The sequence below is a fragment of the Lepisma saccharinum genome, chromosome 2 (genome assembly GCF_977018435.1).
Source record: "Lepisma saccharinum chromosome 2, izLepSacc3.1, whole genome shotgun sequence".
Lineage (NCBI taxonomy): Eukaryota > Metazoa > Arthropoda > Insecta > Zygentoma > Lepismatidae > Lepisma > Lepisma saccharinum.
This window is the reverse complement of record NC_139230.1, coordinates 180057111-180081538: the sequence shown is the minus strand read 5'-3', so window position 1 is coordinate 180081538 and position 24428 is coordinate 180057111. Positions and strand designations below refer to the sequence as shown.

At 34.8% G+C, this 24428-nt stretch overlaps 1 protein-coding gene across 4 annotated transcripts in view; it reads right to left on the bottom strand.

Annotated features, from left to right (window-relative positions):
• Positions 1–24428, bottom strand: part of Magi (membrane associated guanylate kinase, WW and PDZ domain containing protein magi) — a 180583-nt gene that overhangs the window by 59209 nt on the left and 96946 nt on the right. For 3 of the 4 annotated variants that reach the window (XM_083117760.1, XM_083117762.1, XM_083117763.1), the window contains exons 6-10: positions 24061–24162; positions 16061–16819; positions 15251–15442; positions 12350–12538; positions 3890–5408 (exon numbers count right to left, since the gene is read on the bottom strand). In XM_083117760.1, the coding sequence (XP_082973886.1) occupies positions 3890–5408; positions 12350–12538; positions 15251–15442; positions 16061–16819; positions 24061–24162 (2761 nt within the window). The remainder of the gene's footprint in view (positions 1–3889; positions 5409–12349; positions 12539–15250; positions 15443–16060; positions 16820–24060; positions 24163–24428) is intronic. The other variant, XM_083117764.1, reaches the window with a different exon arrangement.

Genomic DNA, 24428 nt, shown 5'->3' with positions numbered 1-24428 from the left:
GAACTGGAGCAGACAAAGATACAAGTACCTGGGAACAATCATAAACCAGACAGGAAGAATAGAAGTGGAAGTGATGAATAGAGTAAGGAAATCTAACAATGCATACTACCAACTAAGCCAGACCATTTTTGGAAAAAAAAAAATAAAAAAAATAAAAACTAAACTACAAGTATATAAGTCAGTAGTGGAACCAATTCTGTTATACGGAAGTGAAAGCTGGCCAGTAAGAGGAAAAGAAGTAAGACAAATAATGATAATTGAGATGAAATGCTTCCGTAGAATAGTTGGTAAGATGAGAAAAGGTAGAGTATGCAATGAAAGAATCCAAAAATAGTTAAATCAGAAGCCAATAGAAGAAAAACTGACACAAAGACAATTAAAATGGTTCGGACATGTAGTAAGAATGGACGAAGATAGAAAAGCAAAACAATTTATGGAAGCTAGAACAGAGGGAAGGAGAACAAGAGGTAGACTCCGGAAGACATTCGAAAAAGGAATAGAAGAAATAGGACAAAAGAAAGGAAAAGGAATAAGAGAATTGAAGAGAATGGCAAAGGAACGGGAGAGATGGAAGGAGTGGATAGAGGCAACCCCGACACTGTGAGGCAAAAGGGGAAAGAGGAAGAAGTAGTAGTTAAATTTTCACTTGATTAAAAAAAAAAAAAGAGGAGAAATTAACCCCTTCAAAAGGAACCATCATAAACTAGAGCCAACATTTCATTCACATCATGTGAACATTCTCAAAGATTAAGAGAAAAGAAAATGAAGAGTGACACATAAGCGACACATGTGGATGCAACATTCACCTGAACTTCTCATGTTATGATGATACTATCCATAAAACAATGAATTATGAAATTGACTCTAGCTAGGTTGCTATAAGAAAATCTCACAAAAACAAAAATAACACTATGGTATTGTAGATAATCAGAAAGAATAAATATCAGTTAAGCATTATTGTGTCAAATAAAATAGTACATTAACACTTTTTAATACTTATAAATGACTTTTTAATCCTTAGGGCCAATGTTACATCCTAGTGTTGGAAAACAGTTTCCAATGCTTCATGTTCTCAAACATATGTTGTTACTAGTGCTGAGCTTATGTCAATGTATTGGAAAGATTAGTTCAAATTTGATCACAAATATCATCTATTACTTTTCAGAAGTCTGCAAAAATGGCATGCAACACTTTCAGTCTCATTATTCTGCAAATTATGTATAATGCACAATTTTAATGTTCCGTTATATAATTATCATATATAATTTTTTTGAATATTATAAAGCAAAACTCGGGTAGACTGGTGTGGTATAATTTAGGGCCAAGCTGATACCACTTTGAACGGATACAGATGCCAATGGCAATACTCAGATTCCCACTGATACAGATGCTTGAAAATTGTAAAAAATTAAAAGTTGATCAAAATATTGATTATTTAGGGTGGCCACTCTTGGACCATGAAAATTTCCAGTTTTCAAGATGTATTTTCCAAAAATTCAAGGGTACAAGCAGATGATTTCTCTATTTTCAACCTTACGTATTACGTTACCGCCTCTCACCAACCCCACACAAATGTATTAATTTAAAGGGTCTGTGAGATTCCAATCCTATCAAAAAATTCTAATTCAATTCAATTAAACAGTATGTATATATACATATTTAAAATATTTAATTTAAAGTGTGGAGTTTACATTTGCCATTACACATACTCTGACTCAAAATACATCTACAAACACAAGTCACAAATGTTCCAGGGTATACTAATCTAGGAAAAATTGTTAATTGTATAAGAATTTCAAACTCAAATTTACCTAATCAACTTCAAGATATCTTATCTTGCAATAATCTTCCACCTGTCTAATAGATTGATCTGCAAAGGACACTAACAAAGTAAACAAATTGAATTCTGTTTTATTTTCTATGCAGCTTTCTTTTCATTCCTCGACACAAAAGCTAGACTGTGAAAAACTTGCCTCAGGACATTTATGAATATGCATAAATTCATGCAGAATGCATGCATAATTCCTGTAGGCAATAATTTGTGCGGAATTCCCTGAATTCAAGGATTTCCCGGTGAGTAGCCACCCTGCTATTATTATTGAATGAATATTCCACTCCATTTGTATTCACCAATTTACCAGAGTTTTACTTAAAAAAAAATCAAGAATTGCATCCTAATATTCAGATACCTATTACGTAATAACAAAACATACTTTTCCACACACTCTTGGTGCAAAATAAATGGAAATTTTGAATTCTGCATAACTTTCAACTTTATGAAAGTGTTGCGTGGCATTTTTGTGGACCCCACGAAAGACCAAAATGCCGGATAAGAATCAGCTGGTATATTAAATAAAATCAACTGATACTTTCTAATATTAGCCTGTACCGATACGCTGGCATCAGCAAACCCCTAGCATAATTGAAATTGAACAGTTATGTACTAATACAGTGGACTCTCTTTATTCAAACTTGGATAATTCGAAGTACTAGACAATTCGAACAGAAGTTTATTCACCTTGAAACCATCTTTAATGACATGATGTGTTTGTTAAGTTGAATTTTTTTAATAATTTGAACATTTTTACTGTCCCATTGGAGTTCGAATTAAAAGAGAGTCCACTGTACTTATAAATATTCTGAACAACTTCAAAGTGTTACAATGTTCAATAATTGGTATCAATGAGAATTGGTAAGTATTAGCATGTGACCTCTTGCCTTTGGTGCAAGTGGACCCAGGTTCAATCTCGGACAAAATTTTGGTGTTGGCCCAGCAACTTGAGGACCAAGTGAAGAGATACTTGAAGGCAATGATATTGGACTCCAGTTTTGAAAGTCTGAAAACAGGGGCAATGGGCCTTCATGAGCTGATCATGCATCACCCAATGAAAAGCTGCTCAGTTTCATTTTTATCAGTACTGGTTCAAAGTAGTACAGGCTCAGCTCTAGTCATTGCCTTCAAAAAGTTAAAAGAGGAAAGAACAGTAAAAAACACACTAAGACATTACATGTACATTCTCCTTCTCCTATCGTCGTCATATCGACAAAATTTGACAAATTGTTCAAGTCTTTTTCTTTGTGTACTTGTTACTTTGTTATTTTATTCCTACTTTTAACATTTGCTAAAGATAAGAACATGTATTTTGCATTACATTTCAGTGAGGTAAAGGTAAAGTTCCTCATGCATATAGCACCACGCCATTAAGATATTTAGGGGATGTGGGGGTAGGGGCTCACACATTCTTGATCTCTGCCATTTAGGATGTGATGTGATCAGTACCATGCTCTGGCCACCAGGGTTACCCCCGGGTACCCATTGATTTGAGGCTGGGTGAGCCCCAGAGCACTTTATGCAGGGACAAGGACAGAAAAATTCCGACCCTATATCATTGAACCTGGGTCTCCCGAATGGCAGCCAGATGCCCTACAAACTAGACCACCACAGCTCTTTGCCTTACATTCACCTTGATATTTTGACTTTAGAATATCCTATAGAATTGGGGCAAAAATTGCCTCTTAACTACTGTAATATATTGTATTTAACATTGATTATACTAAATGAGCACCTCGGGAGTAAAACTTGATAACCCTCACCCCATTTAAATTTGAGATAGCATCGGGTTCGGTTGCTGCACAGTGTCCTGTTGGTGAACAAAGCCCATTCAGTAGCCATTAATTGGCATAAACACAGAGGAAGGTCTAGGTAGTACATAAGTCTCAATGCAATGGATAAACTTTCACTTGCATTTTTATCAGTTTTATCAAGTTTTACTCCTGAACCACTTCAATTTTAATGAAAATTAGAAAGTAGTAGTAAACAGCTTAACCTGAAATTTAAAGATGCAACTCAACATTTATAATTACAATGAAATATAAAATGCTCAATTACCTTGTAACTGTACTGGGTAGAGGTTGCTCGTGTTCAAAGCTTGTACTCTCCTTCCTTCTAGTAAGGCTATCAGATGCATAGTACCCACCACTACCTGGCAAAGTTGCAGATCCTGCCAAGATATTTTGTGACTGGCTATTATATCCTGAGTTCTGATGCGAGTAGCCATAGTCTTTCTGCGACTGAAATCCTGCAGGCCGAGATTCACCGTAACCACCGTAACCATGTTCATATGTACCACTGTAACCGTTGTAGTACGGATGGGAAACGTACGAACCAAAGTAGTCTGTTGATGGAGATCTATTATTTGTTTGATTAGCATCCACAATATTTTGATCAAACACGCTTGGCGACTGAATGTTTTCACTGAATGAATCACCTGTCTTATATTCACACTGCCCTTGCGATCTGTTCCAATGATCCTTTTGTACGGGATCATCGTCAATGGTTATTATTTCAATTTCATTCCCTGGACTTCTACTTCGAGAATACTCTCCCCTAGAATGATTGTCCTGTAAATTCGTACTTCCCAGTTGATCACTTATGGCAGATATAGGGCTTTTAAAATCCCTCACACTAGTGTTGTATGGCCCAGAGTACGAGAACGAACCCTTGTATGTGTCATACGGTGATGTTGGTGAAGTGGGACTTTGCGGAACTGCCACTTTGTTTGCACCATTTTCACTAATACCACTCGATTTATTTCTTCCGAACTGGTTCACATTTGATTTTGCATGATCACTATGACTAAACTCTACACCACTACTTTCCGAAGGGGTCCAAGGCCTCTGACTTGAAGAAGTTGGGGTTTTTGGCCGGCTTCTTGTATCAACTAAGGGAGTTTTTGGTCTATTTGGTATCACTTCTTTTTGTTGTGTACTATACAAATCTGCTGTAGGAGTCTTACTCCTGTACAGCCCAGGTACTGAATCTTTAAAAATATTTTTTCGTGAATTTCCTGGTTCCTCTTTCTTTTTTGGTTTGTTTTTCAAAGGAGAGGCACCACCTCCCCTCTGCACCGTAACCATTGCTTCTTGATTTCTTGAACACTCTTTAAGTACTTGAACAACTTCACTGTGTGACATGTTCCTAACATTTATAGTGTTTATTTCCACCAAAATATCACCTTCGATTAGACTTTTACACCTTTGTCTATCCAAAATTTTCTTAACTTTCTGTCCATAAGCACTATCAGCTATTGTAAAACCAAATCCCACAGGACCTTTGACAATTGGTATAGTCAAGAATTCTGTTTTTCCAGGAGTAGCATCCAAAAATTCTCCCAAGCCCAGTGTATTTCCTGATGAATCACTCAACAGTAAGTCAGTACTGCTTGGTCGCTGAATATTTTTCACTTTTTCGGAACTGCACAAATCAGGCATTGATTTGACTGAACTGTTGACCATATCATCCGATCCATTATGAATATTTGCCGTCTCTGAAGATACATTCATCAAATTATAATTTTCATTCCTCAAGTTAGCATCCCTCTCAATAAACATACTGTTATCTGCTGCATCTGAAATAAAGAAATTTCATATTAAATTTCTGTAATAAACTATGGCTACAAATGAGGTGCATTGAATTAGCATAAGACTACATACAAGTACAATTATGTACAAAATTTAGTTAACATGTCATTTGTAAACAAAAATGTATATGAAAACAAAATCCACAATTAATGAGGAACCTGGTTTAATTACCATTTATTAGAATCTTGTGCAATATTCTGGCGAATGTTACAAAAGGTTGCACTTTCATGGATACAAATAAAATCATGCATAAATGTGTAGTTTAGAGAGATCCAAAACACTATGTGCCTTCACCGGGTATCGAACCTGGGACCACCTGATGACAAGATGACAACACATTACCACTATGACACCGGGAAGGCCCACCCTTCTCTTAACATGGGGATATAGGCCCCTTTGTAAAAGACAAATTAATTTGGGGGTATAGGCCTCTTTGCAAAAGACAACTAATTTAAGTTATTGAATTAAAAGGACATACATTTAGATTATAAGAAGTATTACAGAGGTGAAGTCTTTATCAAAATACATTTTAGTAGCCTAGACCTTCTTGTGGTGCAAACTCTCATCAGATGGGAGGTTTTCAAGCATGTACTTTACACATATGCAGTGATATACAAAAAAAAGGTACTACAAATGACCATAGAGGAAAGAACAATTAAAGCTCTGATGGGAAGTTACACAGATAATTATATGGTTGTGGTGCAGGTGCAATTAACCTGCCAACATGCAGTTGTTTGGTGCAAGTGATCTTTAATTTTACATACATATTCATAAAGACAGGACAATAATGGGGAGGAGGAAACTACGGAAAATATGCATAGAGCTTCAATCAAGAAACCCAGATAAAATTGTATCAACAGTTGGTATGCCTTGGCCCTTACAAACACAAGAGGATGTTACATCACAAATACTAATTTAAATATAATGAAACTGACCATTCTCATGTAACACTACATGATTATTCTGCAATGTATCACATTTTTAATATCTACGCCAAATTGAGGTGCAACTTCAAGTGCCTGCTTGCAATCATGTATTCTTCACAATTGAAGATATTAAATCTTCAGTTCCATAACTGATTCTAGTTGATAATACACTGTGTGTTAAGGATGGCACAGGTTCATCAGTACTGCATCAACACTGGCCAATATAGGCAATCAAATATTTCATCTTCCAAATACTGGAAGGAGTCTAAACTTGAATTTTAAAAAAAATGATATTTCCTGCCACCTGTCATCAACATCATTACATTAACCTCAATGATCTATCTCAACACATATTTTAAGTTCCCATTTAGAAAATCAGGAACACTTAACTCTTTGCGGCGCAGTGGTTACCAATGGTAACCACCTCAAGATTGTCCTTTTCGGCTCGGTGGTTAGTGTCACTGACCACCACTTGAAATGCAAATTTTCGTTTTGTGCGGTATTTTAACTCGAATGTTTCGCTTTGAGGTGTATCGCCTTTTGTCTGAAATGAGATTTTGGGGATTGTTGTTTCTTATGTTTACTCCAGTCTCCTTTATGGTGCCGCTTTTGTTGAATGTTGTTGTAAACAGTGATTGTTAATGACTAATTGTTGTAATGGTAGTTCTTTTTCGTTTTTTGCCGAATCCACTGTGCTTTTATATTTCCCCATTACCGTGGCTACGTCTGTGCCAAGAAGTGGAGGTTTTTGTGCGGTCGTTCACAAAGGAACTCTTCATATGTAGGTGGTTAGTGTTGCTGACCACCGCGCAGATTTGGTTGCTTTCGGAACTCTGTGTAAAGTTTACATATTTCCTAGAATCATGGAGAGGCTGACTGATCAGGTTATTCAAGACTTCTTTAATGCTGAGGACATACCCTCAGGCTCCGATTTGGACTTCAGTAGTGATGATTCAGATGCAGATCCCACTTTTCACCCAGAAATAAGTGCAGAGGGAATGTGCATTGCAGAAACGTCCTCTGAAGATGAATTTCTTGGGTGCAATATTCCTACTAACGAAGGACCTTCGACATCAACACAAAGTGCCACAGGTTGTGTTAGTGCATCAATGAGCGTCAAACAACAGGATGGTTCCAATGAGGTCACAGTGAGTACTCCAATTGTGCCATTGGTTCATGTAACAAGGTCACCAATCTGGGATCAGACATCTCATCAAACAACTCCAGTGCCACATTTCTCAAGTAGGGTGGGACCGACTGATGCTGTGAAGGAACTGCAAGATAAGAGCCCTCTTGCAATTTTTTCACTCTTTTTCAATGATGAGCTGCTCAATCATATTGTGTTTCACACGAACTTATATGCTACACAACAAGGTAAGCCCTTCCAACCGACAGACATGGATGAAATTCGAGTATTTATAGGAATGAACATTTTTATGGGTCTCAAACGAATGTCAAGTTACAGAGATTATTGGTCATCAAAACCAGACTGGCATGACTATTATATTTCAAAACTAATGAGTGTAAAAAGGTTTGGTTGGCTGTTGGGTCACATACATTTCAACAACAATGCTGTTCAACCAGAGCGTCGTGATCCACAATTTGATAGATTATATAAACTCCGACCATTTCTGAACAATCTGGCACACTCTTTCACGCAAAACTACAAAGCTTATCAGAAACTTGTCGTCGATGAATCGATGGTAAAATTCAAAGGAAGATCTAGTATGAAACAATTCATGAGGGATAAGCCAATCAAAAGAGGTTTCAAGATATGGATGCTCTGTGACTCGTCTGGATATAACCACAGGTTCGAAATCTATACTGGGAAAACAAGCGAGCAAGGTGAGAAAGGGTTGGCTTCCCGAGTTGTTCTCAGTCTCTGTCATGATTTTATTGATAAAAACCATGTTCTATTTGTAAACAACTACTTCAATAGCTATGAGCTCCTGCTAACTCTAAAAGCCAAAAATATTTTTGCATGTGGGACAGTGAATCCTGCACGGAAGTTCCTACCTAGTCTCAAAGGGGAGAAGGAACTAAAGAGAGGAGAATATGATTGGCAACAGTCCGATGATGACATAACAATGATAAGATGGAAGGATAAACGAGCAGTGAACTTTTTGTCTAATTTCCACAATCCCAATGATACAATAAGCATCAGTAGGAAGGCAAAAGATGGTACTATTTCAGATGTGCCCTGCCCAAAGATTGTGAAGGAGTACAATGAAAATATGAATTTTGTCGATAATTTTGATCGACTGAAGAATGATTACCAGATTGACCGCAAAAGTAAGAAATGGTACTTGAGATTATTTTTTCACTTTCTTGACGCAGCTCTAACAAATGCTTTTATTATTCACAATCAAATTGAAGGTGAGAAGTTCACTAACAAGGAATTTAGGAGGGATGTATATATAGGTTTGCTCTCCAAAAGAATAGCAACTCCACACACTCCCCCAAACAGAAGTGTAGAAATAAAGCACCACAAACCTAGTGTCATGCCGAGTATTAGGAACCAGAGTGCAAGCCATCAACCTAAGAGGTCCACATCAAGAAGATGTGCTAAGTGTAGCACGAAGAGCAATCCAGTCCGCACAATATGGATGTGCAGTGTTTGTAATGTGCCCCTTTGTTTGCGGAAGGATAAAGACTGTTTCCAAACCTTTCACCGAAATTGAAGTTGAATTTAGGTAAAGAAAACCTTTGTATTTCACAATTTTCATTCACATATGTTGCATAAAAAAACATGTTACATTTGCGTGGTGGTTAGTGCTGATAACCACCAGTTTTTTTCAAATTAAAATTACAATTACAATAGAATTTAAGAAATATTATGAAAATATGTATTCTTATGTCAAAATAAAAGATATTAAAAGTGTTAATGTAAAAAAAAAATTTCGAACCTTCTCCGCGCCGGAAGGGTCGGGAAATTTATCCAACTCCTGAGCCGCAAAGAGTTAAGCAAGGTATGTGGCGAGACTTTTGTCAAGGTTACAGGAATTTTATGATTTTAATATTATACGAGTTATTATTAACATATAATAATATATCAATAAATATTAGGGATGGGCCAAAATGAAATTTTGGCCGATAACATTAAAGTATCAATATAAAAGTTACTGATACCAATATAAAATTCCAAATGGTTCATTGACCTCCTTAAGAAATGTATCAGATAAATCAAGACTTTGCAATGCAAAATAAGCTGCATATTAAGACATTTACTTTTAAAAAAGTACGGAATGGAGATTATATATTTATACTCATAAAAATTATAACCAAATGGCACAATATTGCACTAAATTGTGTAGATATTTATCGACATATCAGATTGGTAAAATTATCGGTAATTTTGTCAATAAACAGATAGTGAACACCTATATAGGCAGATAAGTACCAATTAATCTGTCCCATCTTTAAGCAAAAAATTGGCAGACTGATATGGTATCACTGCAATGGAATATGTCTATCCTATCATAACTATTCAAAAATTCTTATGCTATGTGCCAGAACAATCATGGTTAATTCCTACTTGTCTTGAAGTCATAAAATTAAGATATAGCACAAAGCAAAACAAGAGTTCCAAGTTTTCGACCCTTTCTCAAGGTCATCGCCGGGGAGGAAAACATACAGGTTGAAGAGATGAAGAGATGAAGAGATGAAGAGATGAAGATAAATTGTGTCTGCTTGATATTTTACCACTAGGTGTCTTAGTGGTTGCCCAGTGTCTGAAGGTTGTTCATGGTGAAATCCCAAGCTACTTTTCGCATTCAATGTGGTGTGTCAACTAAGAAAGGTTTCTTGCAAAATATTGTTATTTACATTATTTTTGCTTTGAGCTAATCTTCCCCCTTCTTTGACATCTCTCTCCACCGTGTTCTTAGTATTTATAAGCTTTCAAATTACAATGAACCATACTAGTGGTGACATCACAGCAGATGACTGAGCATGATTTGAGTCTAAACAAAAGGGGCATGTGATTTTCTTCCATTCAAAATCATTGAATTTTCCATCGGTAGGGGTAGCTTTAAGTATTGTGACAGCAGTTATGAAACAAAATTGTGATGTGTATTGTACATGCATGTAAAGATGAGATTTCTGAGAATACGTTGATATATTACATATACCTTACAGAGAATAAATTAAAGAATAACTTGAAAATGGAAATCATGCATTTTTACAGAAATTCCAGCAATTCTGCTTCTGAACACAGCCAAGCTCAACTTGTAGCCAACGAGAGTGACACTGCCGCTAGGGATGATGGGACGTTCAGGAGCTTCACGTGACTGAGCGACGCAGTTTCAGATCTGACGCTGGTAGGAGCATTCACTTTACTCTATTTCCTGATTCATTTATTCTTTACCTTCTCCTCTGTAAGGTATATGTAATATATCGACGTATTCTCCGAAAACTCATCTTTGCATTAGCCTAATGTACAATACACATCACAATTTTGTGTTAAAGTGCTGTAACAATTCTCAAAGTTACCCTTTGCAATGGTAAACTCAATGGTTTTAAATAGACTAAAACCACGTGTCTGGTTTGTTTGGACTCAGTCTTCAAGCGTGACTTCTAGAGTTGCTAAAAAGCCGGCTTTTTTAAATGGGTGTTTTTTTCATAAAAAGCCAGCTTTTTTTAAAAAAAAAAACAGAATTTTTGTCTTTTTACCAATTACAGTTAACCTATTTCACTTGAAGTTATGGTTATGACTTTACAGGTTAGTAGTGAAATATTTTACAACTAGCTAAAAAAACGTACATGATGTAGCAGCCAAGAGACAGATATTGGCCAATTCCAATGGATACATATTGCATAGCAGTTCAGATACAATTTTAAACCTAGCTTACCAAGGGGAAAGGGGGGGGGGGGCTTTCAGACCCACCACCTCATTCTTTTAGATTTTTCAACTGTTTGAAAATAAATTACATTCTTCCCAAGGATGTTCCCAATATTTCTGTATTATTTTTGTTCATAAAAACATACATGTAATGTAATTAGGAGGCAAAATGCACTTGGTGAGCATATCAAGCACTATCTTTGAATGCATCTCATTCAAGATCCTCACTCCAGTGACAGTGTACAATTAGTTGATAATTATTGTAATTATTTTATTTAATAAACAACTGCACCTCTACAAACAAAAAAGAATTAATAAAAAAATATTTTGTGAGTTTTAGTAAATGATTCATGGTGTGGTGCATAGCACAGGGGAGCACTTTACCTTTTTACAAGTGAATTATAAAATATATGCGACACTCGTGCAATAATTGGTTATTTTTTATTAATGACTTAATTTTTGTAATTATTATAATTAATAAATAACTGCAAATATGTAATGTGCAAAGGAAGCAGTGATTCAATAATAAAATGGTTTCTTGAATTTTGGCGATAAAAACAAGTGTGGCATCTTGCCCCCCTGTATTGGGACCCAATCGCTGCCACTGCATGTCCTATGTCTTGTCAACTTTCTATTTTTAGTACATTTCATATCATTTATGATGAAATGTCCAAGGTAGCCATGTGGTTATAATGTAACATATCATATCAAAATAAAGAGGAAGAATCAAACTTTTCAACAGTGTATGATACATATATTTTACATTTTTAGTTTTTGAGATATGATTTTTTAAAAAGTAGTGAAAATGGTCAGCATTCTTGGGACGGAAAGCGACTTAGAGGTTAGCACTAAGTGTTAACATGGTCCATTATTGAAATTCCCAAGTATCTGTGTTGGTTCAAAGTGGTATCAGATGACAATTTGATTTGACAAATATTTGTATTCTTTTATTTTACGTTTCCTTCCTGCCACTCTTGGCCGGCTGCGACAATGAAGATGAGTGACAATTAGATGGAATTGTGAAGGGACACTCGCAAAGAACACCCATGCTGGAATTTGAACCTGGGAACTTTGGCAGTGAGATCAGAAGTTGACCACATTAGTGTGTTCTGCCACTGAGCTGGCTATTTGACAAATACTGACCTCGCATTAATATCCTTACCTGGTGCATTTACAGCTACTGTAGTAACAACTTCAGTGTTGGGATCATTTGGGTCAAAGGGAAGCGGGTACCCTCTACATACTTCCAAGGACACTGTCTCTCCTGGTGCTATTGATTGGAACATACTGACCATATCATGATGAGTAAATCCAAGCACACATGTATCATTGACATACACAAGAACATCACCTGCAAAATACAGTTTCATGTAATTTCTCAGTCAAAATAACTTTCTTTCTCAATAACAACTACATACATTTTTAGAAATAAGGGATAACACTAACACAATTGTTACCAGTTTTCATGATTTATAAGATATTCAAAATCTCACCACAATTACTTGCATTCACATCATACTTTGTACTGTTAAATAATACAAAAGTTAAATAGCCACTCTTTAGTCAATGTATGTTTCTAAATCTTCTGTGAATGTTAGTAACAATAGTTCCTTATTGGCATGCAATGTCAACTGGACATTATACATTCTCTAGGGCTGCAACTTTAACGAACTCCAATATTGCACTTTAACCTCTAGCCACCTGACAGTTGAAATTTCAACTCAATTGCTACATGTGAACCCCTTAATGCCAGCAGCACGCAGCAGCAATTAACATGCAATTTCTCAAACACTACACACAATATTTCAGTTGTCTTTTTTTATCTTTAGTATACATACGAAGGTATGACATACTCGATTTCAAAACAATACATCCATTGTTACTACCATTAACAAGCAAAGTTTGAAAAAGTCCTTTGTTTCCCTTCATTTACCTTAATTACCACCACATTATCATGGGATAGATTTCTTAAAGTAATAAGCAAGAATGAGTAAAAAGCAACATTTTAAGCAAGGTCCAACAATTAAGAATTCAGGGAGATGCGGTTCAAACATCTGTCGAAATTTGTCCTGAACCACGTGTTGGCACACGGCAGCAATTAATGCAGTCATGTCTTGAAAATTTATTTTTTTGTTCATTAGTTTACGTATAAATGTATTATATACTGGAATTACAAAACAATACATCCATTGTTACTATTATTAACAAGTGCCACTTGAAAAAGCTCTTTTGTTTCCATTTGTTACTATGGTATAAATTGAAGATAAAAGGCTATAATTTCTGAACTACGGCATCTTTTTTAACAATTTCAATTTTAAATGTAAGAATGAGTATAAACAAAACTGGTGATTACCTACCAACACTGGTGTTTAAGGTTTTGAAAGCTTCCCCCACTTCCCTGCTTTCTATCTGGCCCTGGATCACTTTCTTTCTTTAATCCTTTCTAATCTCTCTCCATCGACAACTCTCCCTAGGTGTCTCACGAGCAGATTATAGTAACGCAAGAATTATGAAATTCACACAACATTTATATTTTTAGTCCCTAGGTTCTTTAACAAGTACAGAAAGTGAATAAACATCTGGTAAAAAATATCAGTACTATAGTTCTTGGGAGTTAATTCGTCAAATCAGAACATTGTCTTGTAGGATTACATGGGTTTATTATATGCTGTTTTTACATACATATTTACATACAGTTTCCATATGTGCATTGACCAAATCAACTAATTTCCTTAATTCAACAAAGGTGTACCCTTGGCTTAACAATTGGTACATTCACCAACACAGAGTTAGCCTAACTATCTCTGTGGATCGACGTGCACCTACAGTCACATGGAAGTCGTAAGATAGGTATATGTTGTCAGTGGCGTACAGAGGATTTTCAAAAGCGGGGGTTACATATTCTTTTTTAGTAGTCCGCCTCCATTTTGCCATCTTTTCCTGCTTTTGATGTTATTTTATCTATCTTTTTTTTAGAATATTGAGCCAAAGAGGGGGGAGGTTACAAAATCCATGAACTCCATCTTTGGCACGTGACTGTCGTGCATGAAGTGTTTTGCGTTACCAAACGAACTGACGCGAACAAACAAACCTTAAGTTTGTTTAAGTTTTGGCCTCGCAGGAGTGGGATATATTCTCCAAGCCTTTTAATCATATCTTATCTTGCTCCATGCAGGCAGACTATCCTGAAATCCTTGCTACAGCTGGCAAGTTCAATGTAACTGGCAGCTGTGAAGAGATTAGGAATAAAAAAGAAATACAGCTTGACAAGGCGCAAAGTTTTCGAACCGAGACTATGTGCATGAGAAATCATAATTTGCAGCTTCTTCCGAATGTGATCGAAGATAATTATTTCCCAACTGCAAGTAGTAGGTTCCTTGAAACAACAGTTTCATCACAAATCGGCATGGCAAACACAAAGCCTCAATTGTCTGTTTTTGTGTGTTTCCTACTCGATTTGATGATATTTCGCAAAAAGGTGTTCATTTCATGGAAAAGCACATTTCGCACATCACGAAAATTCAATGTCCTTATGTATAATTCTGATATGATACACAAGAATTTGTACAATTTGTATGCATGTTCATAAGCACTACACAAATAGGTTTCTGGATTACTTAAACGAGTTTCCTGTTTCTACTTTTACATACTGTCTTACAGGTTTATGCAAGTAGGTTAGATTTTGTGCTCTTGGCTCCACAATTACTCACCTACATGTTTAGTGTTATTATTAACATGTCTTTATGTATGTTAGGAATGCTAGATTTGATTGCCTTAGATTTTCAGCACTTAGTTTCTTTCTTGCACCATTGGTCATTTGCACAACCTACCTTGCTTTCTGCATCTTTGAAATGTTCAATTAGTTTCACAATTACTTCCACAATCATTCCACAGTACTCTAAATGCATTTCCTGTACAACTTGTAAAAAACATTATTTAATCAGAGCTATAACCTTGCATTATACCGATATTGTTACTAATGATAATGTTAATTTTATCTAGGTCCATGCAAAGCACCTTTTACTTTGCTGAAAATTGTATTTTGATATTTATTTACACTTACCCATCTGTAGCTTCCCATCTAACCATGCAGGACCATTTGGAACAACAGATTTGATTTGAAGGAATTCCTCTTCTGTATCATCTCCTCCAACTATTGTAAATCCCAAACCTCGGGAAGATTTTACAAGAGTTGTTTGTATTCTCTCGCCACGCAACTCAGTGGGATTTCGTGTGAAGAATGGACGTTCGAAATCTGGAAAGTAAGAAATAAATCCAAAAATCAGCATGCATCTTTCATGAGAAAGATATACATCCACAGAAATGCACTTCATAAGATAATAAAAGTGTGTAACAAATTTTCTTGGAACTTGCATTATTAATAGTAACAGAGGTCTTAATACATGATTGCATCTTTTCCTATGCTCATTCTGATTCAAAAATAATTTACTAAATATATAGAAAAAAATAGCAAAATTGACAGCATTTGTAATTCGAGCAAATTTAACAATATCTAATTTAACTAAGTCAAATTATTTGAAATATTTTTTTTTCAAATATGATTGGATCCGGAGGATATATAATGTACAATTCTTTTCCATCACCAATGTGAGATCACTACAATGCAAATTAATACCAATTGCCTAGTACCACACTACTGTGATCAATGGGCCATAAACAGAACACCAGAGCAACCTAACAGACCAACATGTATTTTAGGAACTAGCTTGTTAGTATTCTTCACAAGGAAAGAAAGAAAATAGAGATATCCCCAATTCAACAAAAGCACCTAGAAGGTACTTTAAGCAGTACAAAGTATTAGTTCTAAAGAACTAGCAATCAAGTTAGCCAGGAATTACATGATAATGTGTACCTTCTGTCATGTATTTTTGAGCCTTTAATTTTGTATTCATTAATCCGTTAATTTGACCTTCACTATTCATTCTAAAATAAAAAGGATTGGTCATGGTTCTAGGAGCATGAGGTAAAGGAACGTGGGACTCAATTAAGTTTGAACAATGAGAAGTTCCTCCATAAGCTAAATTGGGCACAGAAAATGGAAATGTGAAAGGTCTTCCCTTTAAACCAGTGTCCATCATGCTTTCACTAGCAAATTTCAAGGGCTTAGTAAAAAAATATGATTGCTGAGGTGACATAGGATCAGTAACACTTCTTGATGCAGGATTTCCTGAAGTGAAATTATAATAAAGATACTTAAAATTGTCATCTAGAGAATCTTTCTCCCATGTCCTAGCTACCGTTTCCCAATGGCAGCCTCTCAAGTCAGATTGTGTAGCAAATATACTTCTATGAGGAGAAGGTACATTTTGATAATGGTACGACTTATTGGGTGGTATGTCAGGTGGGAAGAAAGGGAGGGCAAACCTAGGAACTATTGTTTGATTTAAGGAAGGGCTTTTAATTTCAGACAAATTTTGAGGAGGAAGTGAAGATAGTGTGTGCAAAGGAGATTTGGATAACTTGGACGTCGTATGAATAGTGGACGAGCCTGCTTGCGCCGTACTTCTGCCTTCTCGTGGCTTAACATAGGTGTGCTGTGCTTGAACATTCCGCAACACATCTTTTCCTTCTGTAGCCAAACAAGGTATACAGGTCAGGTACAAGTTCAACCCTAAAGACCAGAGACACGCCTATCACCAAACAGTCCACATTTGTTTCAGATTATATAAATAAATATATGTATTATAATAGTCAAGGCACACAATAGATCTCTCCATCCTGAACTGTAACACATTTATGTTAAGCCTATGGAATAATATCTCAAACACTTTTCTTCAGAATATATTGAATAATTCGAACAATTTACTGCAGTGATTGAGTAAATTTTTTAATGCACAAACTAAAATTTTGCAAGGAAATTTTCAACAAAGTATCTAAAATACAAAGGCACAAACTGTAACTGAGACAATCACACTGGTTAATCACAAATGCAAAATAAAATAATTTAACTTAAATCACACACAAATAGTTACACAAAATATTTTTAAATTATCCCAAATTTCTAGAAGTCCTAACAGAGGTGCCCAGAAACAACCCAGATATTAGTTTAACTTAACAAAAGCTGAATTTTTAACACAAAATTCAATTACAAGCCAACATTGAAATTAGCTTAAGTGAAAGCTGATGGGTATATAGGTTGGGTCATCTTACATATTTCATGTACATATTAGAATTACTTACCACAAAATGAAAGTAAAAATGTGTGATCCTCCCTAACCCCCCCCCCCCCACCCTGCTTTCTATCCAAGAGCACACGCATACCCATCTTTTCCTTCAGTGAATACTAACATGAACTCGTACATGCACACAAAATATAATATGCATCATATTCCCACTTAGAAAATACAGATGAACTAGCAATTAGCATAGTGTAAAAAGAAGCAACCTGCAATCAATAAAATAACCAATTTTATTCAACCAATAACTTATATTTTGAGATTGTTAAAAAAGTTCATATGTCCACAGAAAATTTCACTACAAGGAAAGTTTTTTTGGACATATCTGAAGACATTTCTAAGACCATGTGTACCCAGGAGGTGGCAACTTGGCAGACAATATGCACATGTCAAAGCCATGAAATCTCTAACCACACTGGCCTGTGTATACAGACAAGGGTGACTAGTGGAGCAGCTTTCTTCCTTGCTTGGCTCCTCAAGTAAAAAAAATGCACAAACAAGGGCTCGGTCTGTTTTCAAAAGCAAGGATCACGTGATTTATGGCTTCTAACTTACAAATATCACTTGTCAGTTTGCACAGTGTCATTTGAAGTAATGGTTGAGATCCCTGTTGGATAATAAAGTAATTGCTTCAGAGTTGTAGACATCCATAAGAGATTTTTACAACCCAGCAATTGAGATGTAAAGTGTGCAGGGATGCAAAAGATTTCCATTTGGAAGCAGTATCTACAGCATTTCCAATCACTTCAGGAGTTTGCTGTCAATTTACTACTTTAAGGCTTTCAAACTCAAGCAAAATCTTTTTCATCTGCACTATGTACTTGAGGTTAAAAAGTAATGTTTAGTTCCTATTTAAAATGTACATAGATCATTCAATGAAAGAGAAGAAACTGCAAGAGCAATGTAATTGGTAACAAGGGATACAAAATTGGCAAATTTTAGCAGATATTTGAGTCTTCACACATCCAGGCAAAAACTGACAAGCCTTTGCTGTTTAAAGAAGTCCTTTTCTGCTTCTTGCACACAGACTGCAAATTATATCCTAAATGGATGCATACCCAAACTTATTCAACCATTTTGGCCTCCTCGATGGCACAGTGGTAGCATCGTCACCTTGTAATAAAGGGGTCCCAGGTTCGATAACTGGTAGAGGCACATAGTGGTTCGGATCCTACTTTAAACTGTAGGTCCAGTCCTCATTAGCCTTACTGTGCATAAAGTGGACTTAAAAACACCAAATCAATCAATTATTTAACCTTTTAATTTATGTGACCATAAATCTAGCAAAATTTGCCTTAGGAAAAACTACACATTTAGAAATGACTTCAGTAAAACAGGATACAGTACATGACTTGGCCTTGTATTCATAAAAACTACAGCCAAGTCGATGTACTGGTACAGGTAGGTATTGATTCAAATTTAAACACTTATATTGTCTGATATTTTTCTGGAGTGGCTATTTTATATTCAAATTATTTCAAATGTAATTATTTGAATATTTTATAAGAAAGCTCTGGTAGATTGATGTGGCATAGTTTAAAGTGAATACGTATAAATTAATACTTATAAATATTGAGGACAATTTAACTTTTACAATGATTGCATTGGTATCAGTGGGAATCTGTAAGTGTGTCAGTATTGGTTCAAAGTGGTATAAGCTCAGCCCTAAAAATAACAAAATGACAGAAAAGTGTGTACTCAGTTACATACAATTTACATGGAAGGTGGATCTGTAAAAGTATTAGTAATAATGAAGTTATCTGCAACCAATCTGTCTTCAATAAGTAATATTGGCACAGTAGGCAGGCTGTCTACCAAGGGGTTACAAAAGTATTTTCTGTACTTTTGATATCTTTCCTTCAATTTCACTTTTTTTATATTTCTTAAAAGTTAAAGAGTGGCTCTTGAAACATTGACAGAATTAACAATTTAGGATAAAATAATTTAAAGAACAATACACTATTTAAAAGTGTTGAAGTGGTTCAAGTCATATAAAATATACTATTTTTCTGAGGAAAAGCTATGTAGATATTTACTGGAAAACTAAACTTGACATTTGAAAAAAAAAAAAAAAAAAAAAAAAAGACTGAAGAACAAATTACTTGAATGTGTTATCCAAAGAGTAGCATTCCCTGATTGAATTGGAAATATCTATTGTGAACCAAGAGCCATTTCAAATGCACATGACCCAGAGAGCTACTGAAAAATCTAGTTCCAAAACTAATTTTTCAATTTCAATTTGTTACTTAATGTAGACGTTGGTCTTATCTGCTGCACTGGTAATAAATTTATGTAAAACATTTCATTATTATAATTATTTTTAAGAAGGTACAGCAATCGCTTACAAATTTATATCCAAATTGAAATACATCAATTAAAATCAGAACCTATATACTATGATTGCAAAATGTGGTTTTATGTTAAAATTTACATTTCAAGTGTGAAAAATAGGTTTCAAAAATTATTTTTAAAATCCACATTATGCACCAAGGGAAATCAAGAGCATACTGCATTTGAGCAACACCTTATATTTATCCAGATATGGCAACCAGTTAAATTGATCTTGGCCTCCAAGTCACATTGATACTCACTGAATCTTTCATTGATAGTGTGCATTTGAGCCAAACTATTTTCAAAATTTTTCAACTTTGAAAATAAGTGTGTGTGCATGTGCGCTGATACGGACTTCCAATACTTTACTTCTATTTTTGAGGTTTTTAGCTATTTTGGATACATCACTACAAACTTGCAGCTTGAAGGTTTTCTCTTAAATTAGGAAAATTCAGAGGCATGAAATAAGCAACTCAAATATTAAGAACAATTAATTTTAATGTTAAAAACTAGAAAGTTAACTATTTTTTTCCTTTTGCTTTACTTTTCATGAAGACCTAAGTGTTTTTCACAAGTTTAATCAATTATTATTATAAATAATCAACTATAAAACAATTGCTGCAGCACACAAAACAACTTTATTTTTAAATAAAGTATTTTCTCAGCCCTGAGTTTAAATTAGAACATGCACCAAGATATTGTTATGCATTTCTAAATCTACAAGAAATAAAATCGACTCAAAAATGGAATGTTCTTGAAATACCCACATTCAAAGAACAAGTAATTCACAAACAAAAGCCCAACACCAGGAAGGATGCATGCTATAAGCAGCTGCATGACAAGAGTTTGCTCATACTCAAAGCAAGAATACAAAATATCTCCAATTTAATTTATCATTATTTGTCTGTAAACTGGGTTCTAAAGCAAACTATGACTTCTGAATTCTTAATTCAAGCATAGGAAATAAAAAGGGGGTACACAAGGTAACCATAGAACACAAGTAAAAGATTTTATTACTGAAAATATCCACTTCAAAAAATAGTAAAAGTGGACCAATATGGAAATATTGCAGATTCAATGAAACTACGATTTTTATATCTTTCAGTAAACCAAGCTAAAAAAAAAAAAAATTAAATGCAAGAAAATGAAAACTCCAAGAAAATTTAGTAACAAACTGATTTATTGGAACCATGAAGATTGATTGCATAATGCACCTGAGAACATATAATCAGGGTTCCACTGTACCGATCAAGTCCTAATATACAATTTATCAACAGCAATGTAAAATGATAATGGAACACCCAAAAAATTATTTCACCTCCTAGTTAATGAATGAGATCATGTTTCTCATGAATTTTAGGTTAGAAAAAGGTTCCACATTAAAATTGTATTTTTCAAAAACAGAGTTAATTTTAAGGAATAGCCGTTTTCAAACTAAACCACCACGAGGCAGCAATTAACATGTCATTTCCTACTACAGATAATAATTCAGTTCTGTCTGTTTTGTTCATTTATATACATATGAAGGTATGACATACTGAAATTACTTTTACGTGTCATAATGAAAACAAACAAAAAAAATTGTTTACAACGTGTGACAACTAGGGATCCAGCAGGACATGACAAATTTTCAAAATTACCCGAAAATTACAAATTAGTTGCATTTTCTTCTTTCAAAATTGGGGGACAGGGATTAGTTGTTATTGAATAGTGGTCTTTTGTCACTCTTCCCTGCAAAATATGGTCCACCCAGCATTCATTGAGTCGATGCTAGCAGTGATTTTCCAGAATTCTTTTCTGTAACCTTGCTAGTCTTACACTTATTTTCCCCCAAAATGTATGTGCCTATTTTCAATGTGACTTTGCAAGGTTGTAGGAATATACCACAGCTTCATACTGCATTTCTTTGATCACTTTGGTCTACTGTGGTGCCTACAGGGGAGTGCAAAAAAAAATTGCAGGAAAAGAACATGGGTCTTCTGCATCTGCATGGCAGTGAGACACCCTACTGACTAGACCACTGGAGCTCCTCATAAGCAAAATTATTGTAAATATTATCCACCACGAAAAAAATATTTTGCAACCCAACCTATCAAGTGCTACATGGTCACAGCAGCTCTTCTGGCTTGCACTTGCTCCATGTTCAAAAGCACCCCAATGAATAATATAGTGCCATTCCAATGGCATAGTGGTAATGTCGTCGCATTGTAATCAAGGAGTCCCAGGTTCAATACCCGGTGGAGGTACATAGTGGTTCGGATCTCACTTTAAACTGTAGGTCCAGTACTGATTAGCCTATTTGTGCATAAAGAGGACCTAAAACAACAATTCAATCAATCAATAGATAATATATATTTCTCTCTCTAAATTTCAGATTTGCACATTAACACTTGAGCAGTTACTCAGATTGGAAAATTCAAGTTTGAACAAATGCATTATAAACCATGACATAAAAATTACCTGCATTTACTATGAACAATGGAGGAAACAACCCGAGAAGACTATGCACAAAAACTCTCTCTTTCTTGCCAATAAGTAGACAACTATTTTTCAACATACCTCAAAATTTAAAACTAAGATGCATGAATTAAGAAAGTGTGATACAGACAATTATATTTCTACATTTCAACAAATTTAAATTATCCTGATTAGTTATAAGAATAGTGTAACCTCGATGTTTACATTTTTCAGGAGACCAAGATGGAAAAAAAACTAAAATTAAAGAAAATGTAAAAAAATTGGGGTCTCCCTTGTATTAGGATGTAAATGTGTGTTTGGAAAAGAATGTTCATCCAAGAGGGTAGAAAGAAAAGAGTGTCACATTGCTATACACCTTAATCTGATTTCAAATGTAACAATGTGTCAAGCATAGGGTAACATGAATTACATGGTATAATGAGAACATAATTTACAGTGGATTATTGTAGTTCACTTTGATAATGTTCAGTCTCTTCTTTGGTACACACTTGTAACTTCTACCAAAAGCACTGCAGCATAATTTATGGCCAGTCAATGACACAATCTTATTTCATGTTTAGGTAACTAATGTTTAATATGGTGAATACCATGAGGGAAAACTACTATTTCATAACTAACACTGTTGAGCCATGTTTCCATGTTAATAAAACATTAAAATGCTGACCAAGGCAAAATTTATTGTATATAAAAAATATACACTAAACACATACCCTTTCCACCCACTAACAGGGTCTTCAGGACAAACAGGACAGGACAAAGATTCACAATAAATTCGTTAACTAGTTTCTAACTAGCAAATATATTTGCCACGATGTTTGCTTCACATTTCACAAGTGAAACTATAGTTTTGCCAAGGTAATGCATGTGTCTTATTCTTTAACATTTCTCAGTAAAGATTATCTAATATTTTTTGGATAAACCCACTGGTCATTAAATGGCAAACTTTTAATACAAATTTAATATGTAATTATAATTAAGCATTGTGACGAATTGATTCACTTTATTTTACTTCACTTATTGTGCCACTTTTGCAAAGATGGGGATGGGTGATGATATGATGAAATTGATGAATGGACACTCGCAAATTAAACATTGTAAACATAGTATGCGAATGAGATGAAGAAAGAGCCCTCCTGAGTGATGAGTTTGATGATAAAACTTTCATAATACTGTTAGTTCAAAAATTGAATCAACACCATAATCAGGTACAGCACATCATAAATGTTTACATGTTACTATGACACATTCTGAACAAGTAGCACTGTATACAATATGGATTGTCAGTTACTGTTAACCTGCCAGCATAAGGACAGGAAATTAGAATAATGTGCAGCAGAACTGTAAAACTGTTTTTCACTACACATTGAATAGTGTCTTCACACACTTGTAATTTCATCCACATGATTTAATGAAAGAGTTGTTTGCCTTCATTAGCACATCCACTCCTAAAGCTACACTAAGCAAACTTTTCCTTGATCAAAATTTAAAAAAAAAAAAAAAAGCAGTCAAATTTCCTTATATAAAATTTTTAGCGATTGAAACAAAAATTACTAGATTAATAAAGAGTGGAGAGAACAAATCTAGAATATTACAACTGTTGTTATTATAAATCCTACCTATGTGTTAGTATCTTCAATTTAAAATAGTTCTGAAGACAATTAGAATTTGAGTTCAAATATTAAAAAAAGAATCTCGATGAACGTTCATGAACGTTAATATTAAAAACAGCCAATTCTAGAATAATATTGGTTTGTGTGGTTTGATATGAAATTGAACACACTTTGTTCCCAAGGATATATGTTTGTTTATGAGTTGTATATTTCCTCCTAATGTGAAAAAGGAATATAATGCAACATAAAATACTCACTGTTTGTACGCTTGGTATTTCCTGAATGGTTAGTTCCACTGGGACCAGGTTTTATGTACGTGGGATATGCTACAGGGTTTATTTCTCCACTCCCACTAGCAACTACAAGAAAACAAGATGAACAAATAACTTGTTACTAGTAGGTACAAATATTAACAATTTACTGATAAAATAGAGAAGTGGCATCTCCAAGAACATGCAACTTAAATAATTAACATCCACAGTACACCATCATAAAACTGATAGACACTCATCTTGACTGACTAAAATAGCTTATCAATTGGCAAATTAGCACTCTTGAATGTACATGACAACTTTTAACAAGAAAAAAAAACTGTTTTCTCAAGGAATAATTTGCAGATATAATT